The 3965-nt window shown below is 42.1% G+C and overlaps 1 protein-coding gene across 1 annotated transcript; it reads right to left on the bottom strand.

Annotated features, from left to right (window-relative positions):
* Positions 1–303: 303 nt before the first annotated feature.
* LOC129730662 (translation initiation factor IF-2-like) lies at positions 304–3965 on the bottom strand. Its single transcript, XM_055690172.1, has one exon. It carries the CDS (start codon positions 3574–3576, stop codon positions 1831–1833), a length of 1746 nt encoding a protein of 581 aa, XP_055546147.1. The 5' UTR covers positions 3577–3965; the 3' UTR covers positions 304–1830.

The raw sequence follows: 3965 nt of genomic DNA, 5'->3' as shown, positions 1-3965 counted from the left end.
TTTACTAAATTAAGTACATTTTAGTTAGTTATGATTATTGGCCAGATGACCAAAAAAAAGAAAAAAAAACATTTTGATTTAAAAAATCAAACGAATCGGAAATAAACAAAGCAGTCAGCTTACTCTATCTACTCCTAGTAGGAGTCTCCTACCTTCTGCTTCCATCAGCCTCGGGTGCTGCATACTGTCGCTACGAGAGCCAAATCCTGAAAATCTAAAATAAGCTGAAATGTCACTGAAATAATAATATTAAATTCAATATTCGGATAGTCATCACAATTAATTACCATAAAACCAGTTTGGTTTGGGTGGGGTTTGGAGAGTATACTTTATTCACTTAACGGAAACATTAATAGCGTACAAATTCGCCCATATGAGTTGGTAATACCATGAAGCATTTTTTTTATCCGTCGCAATAACGCCGACTCTACTTTAGGTTTATCTTTTTAGAATCAATCTTGCAAAACCTAAGCGTCACCAAGGGCTATTTGCGATTTGTTTGTTTTTGCAGCATATTCTTCGTAATATCAATCTGGTTCCCATTTTTAAAGGCGAAAACCTTGCACAATCGGGAAATGCTACGTCATTATCAAAATAAAATATATACATCGTTACGCTCGAGATTTATTTTTGCTGTGAAAAGTTTGTTACATATTCGTTAAATTATTTGTTCAGGTTAATAACACTTGTATCTATCACATTAAATTTCTCTGTAGAGTCTATTGAATATATTATAACATGTTCGCTGATTAGAAGTTACCATTATATTAAAGGTTGTAACCAGTAGGGCAAGATAGCCTTGTAAAATCATCCAAAACAGTTAGCTACCACGTACAGATGGGTTTGAATGTCGTGTAGAAGAAAACAGGGAGAGAAAGTTGGTACTAAGGAAAAATTTGGCATTGGTAATTTACCATGTAAAAAAAATGTCTGGAAACGTGAAAGAATATTCATTGACTCTAAACGTGAGATTGTTATCAGCACAGTTATTATAGCTTCTAATTATTGTGATGTTCTGTAGTGGTGTTCCTATCGCTACCTATATAGTAATTCATCATTAAGCGTCGACAATTCCTTGCTTTATTGCAGAGAGTGACAATATAGTGACTTAGTACTTATAAACTACTACCTACCACCAGAGAGACTATTTTATATTGTGATGCTTGATTTGCTGGTGACTAATAATTGTCAATGATGTCATGCATAGAAAAGTCAGTTTGAAACTTATAGGTTTTTTTTTAAATAGTTGTAAAAAGCTTTAGATTAGGCAAAGTAAAATAAATTGAAAATACGATAACGATACTTTAAATTCAACAAGGTTCTATCTGTGAATTGCATTTGTTTTTTTATATCAAAGTCCTTTACAATAATCATTGAGAAATCGGCGAAACATTTTCACAATTCTCTTTAATTTTGATAGTGAATAACCTGTATTCCAGTTTCAAGTATGATTAAGCTAATGTGCATCAAAGCGATACCAAAGTTTAAATTTACCTATCTGTCCACTACGTCAATATTGATTCGATCTGGTTTGTTCGTAATTCCAGTGATTTTTTGAGGGGAAACATTCAAAACTGCATTGAAATTTGGTTGAGATTCAAATTTATTAAGTGTTATTGTTTCTAGTCCGATTTTCCACAACTAGGTGCTCTGATGCCACGCAATAGCTTAACTAGCACGTAAAACGTGCAATTTCGACTAGGAGATTCTTTCCTACATGTACATATAGCGTATTGTTCATGGAAATTGGTCGTAAGAGAGCTTGTTCTGTTCGAGCATGTAATCAATGCAACGTATGTTCACCAATTACCTTACCTACTAGCGAAGTAATTAGTAGTAACGTGAAATGGCGGCCAAAAGCGCCGGTAGCGCTGTTAGCAGGAACGATTTAGCCATTGCTCTAGATTCAGCAGAACCATTAGTTTCCTGTGGTGATTGATTCAGTGGTTGGCTGGTTACAGGAACTTCAGCTCCATCGGGCCCAGTGGGGGCTCCCAAGTTAACTGGACCATGGTTGGGATCAGAGACGAATTGGCCGGTAGCTGGATCATAGCTGCCCGGTGTGAAAATCTGTGTCAGTGGATCGTACTGGCCTTGCTGGAAAATATTGGTATCCGGAATGTAACGACCAGGGGTGAAAACACCAGTGGCTGGATCGTATTCACCGGGTGGTACATACTGGCCGGTAGCAGGATAGTATTGGCCAGGTGGTGGATAATACTGTTTTCCGGTTGGTGCCGGTGTAGGGTTCGTTTCATTGTACTGAGCAAGTGGCGTGGATGTAGAAGCTTCGTTAGGATTACTTGATTGCTCGTTCGTCGAATTGTTATTCATAATCACTGGAGTGTTGGGAACACCTGCTACTCCTCCCTCCTTGGAGTCCACTGCAGGACCTTGCGAATTTGTAGATTCGCCAGCGATTGGAGCTGCGGCCATACCTGGAGCAACTGGTGCGGCGGCAGGAGCTGCGGGAGCTCCAGGAGCAGGTGCAGCTGGAGCACCAGGAGCTTGGGCTGCATTATTGTTACTGCCTGGGTTAGCATCGACTACAGTCACACGGTCTCGGTAGATAACACGGTCTTCTGGTTTGAGAGCATTGTAAATGGCAGCACCTGCTGCTCCAGCCAGCAAACCTGTACCAACACCAGCAGCTATCCCACCAAGACCAATTCCTGAGGACTGTGGTTTGTATGCTCCGACTGGAATAGCATTTATCGGGAAACTAGGTGCAGGGGCATAATTAACTGCGGGTGCCACGCCTCCACCCTGGAATCCACCGTGAGGAGCATGATAACCAGTACCACCGGCGGGGAACCCACCAAATGAGGGCTGATGACCTCCAAAACCACCAGTTTGATGATATCCGCCAGGCTGTCCGAATCCACCGTGTTGAGCATAACCTCCAGGTTGACCGAATCCACCTGGTTGGCCAAATCCGCCCGGTTGACCGAAACCACTAGGCTGTCCCGGTTTGAATCCTTGATTTCCAGGGCTGTACATTGGTGGTGGTTGATTGAAGGGAGAATTGAGATTCGGATTGTTCGCGGCTGAATATGGTGGTGGAGGTCCGTGGTGTTGATTCACGGAGTATGGTGGTGGTGGTGCGCCATGGGTTTGATGTACATTATGCTGTTGCTGCACTGGGTATGGCGGCTTTGCCGCCCCAGCAGAGCTTTGTACAGGATACGGAGGGGACTTGGGTGCGTTATGTGCCGGATATGGAGGAGCAGCTGCAGCAGGTTTTGCTCCTGGGCTGTTGTTTACGTTCCATCCAATAGGTCGAGAATTAGCTGAGTTGTCCACTGGTGCTGATGGTTTCGGATTGGGTTTCTGCTGGTAGTTGCTGTAACTCAACGATCCAGGATTACTGTATGAAGTTTGCGCGGTATGAGTTTTGGCAGGTTTTGAAACACGACCAGAGCTCGAAGAAGAGCTCTTGCTCCGGTTGCTGGTCGTCTTTCGCGCTTCTAGCGCTGGCAAGAAATTGGACACGCACAACAGTATGCAAAACGTGACCACCTTCAATTTATTTTCGTCTATTCGTATCGAACTTCTTCGCTTCATTTTGTGAGTCATTTGGCTTTGCACAACACACACAGAATCAACAATATTGTCGGAAAAACCTGCTTTGAATTTGTTTCGCGTTATTGCGTTTCTCCTGCACAGTTGGCGCCCCCCACTTAAGGTGATCTTTTATGCTGTGTTATTTTATCTCACACCTAGTTTAGGTTGTAGTAAATCTAGTTTATTCCACAGATGCACAAATCACTTTTATTCTGACGACAAAACCAACGTTCACACGCAACTAATTGCTATTTTCACTCTGATGAATAAGCACAGAAAATCAATAAATGCAAATTCTCATTACTACCAGACGGCTTTGTTTGACATCGAACGGGATAATAACGAGAAATCCACCACTCAGTTCAAGTTGCCACGGTCGAATGGTCCACGATGAGCGAGAC

The sequence above is a fragment of the Wyeomyia smithii genome, chromosome 3 (genome assembly GCF_029784165.1).
Source record: "Wyeomyia smithii strain HCP4-BCI-WySm-NY-G18 chromosome 3, ASM2978416v1, whole genome shotgun sequence".
Lineage (NCBI taxonomy): Eukaryota > Metazoa > Arthropoda > Insecta > Diptera > Culicidae > Wyeomyia > Wyeomyia smithii.
The sequence above is the reverse complement of the archived record's forward strand: the minus strand, read 5'-3'. Positions and strand labels throughout refer to the sequence as shown.

What these genes read in the sequence shown, in the direction of transcription:
- LOC129730662 (XM_055690172.1), bottom strand. Translation starts at nt 3,576, where the DNA reads ATGACTCACAAAATGAAGCGAAGAAGTTCGATACGAATAGACGAAAAT.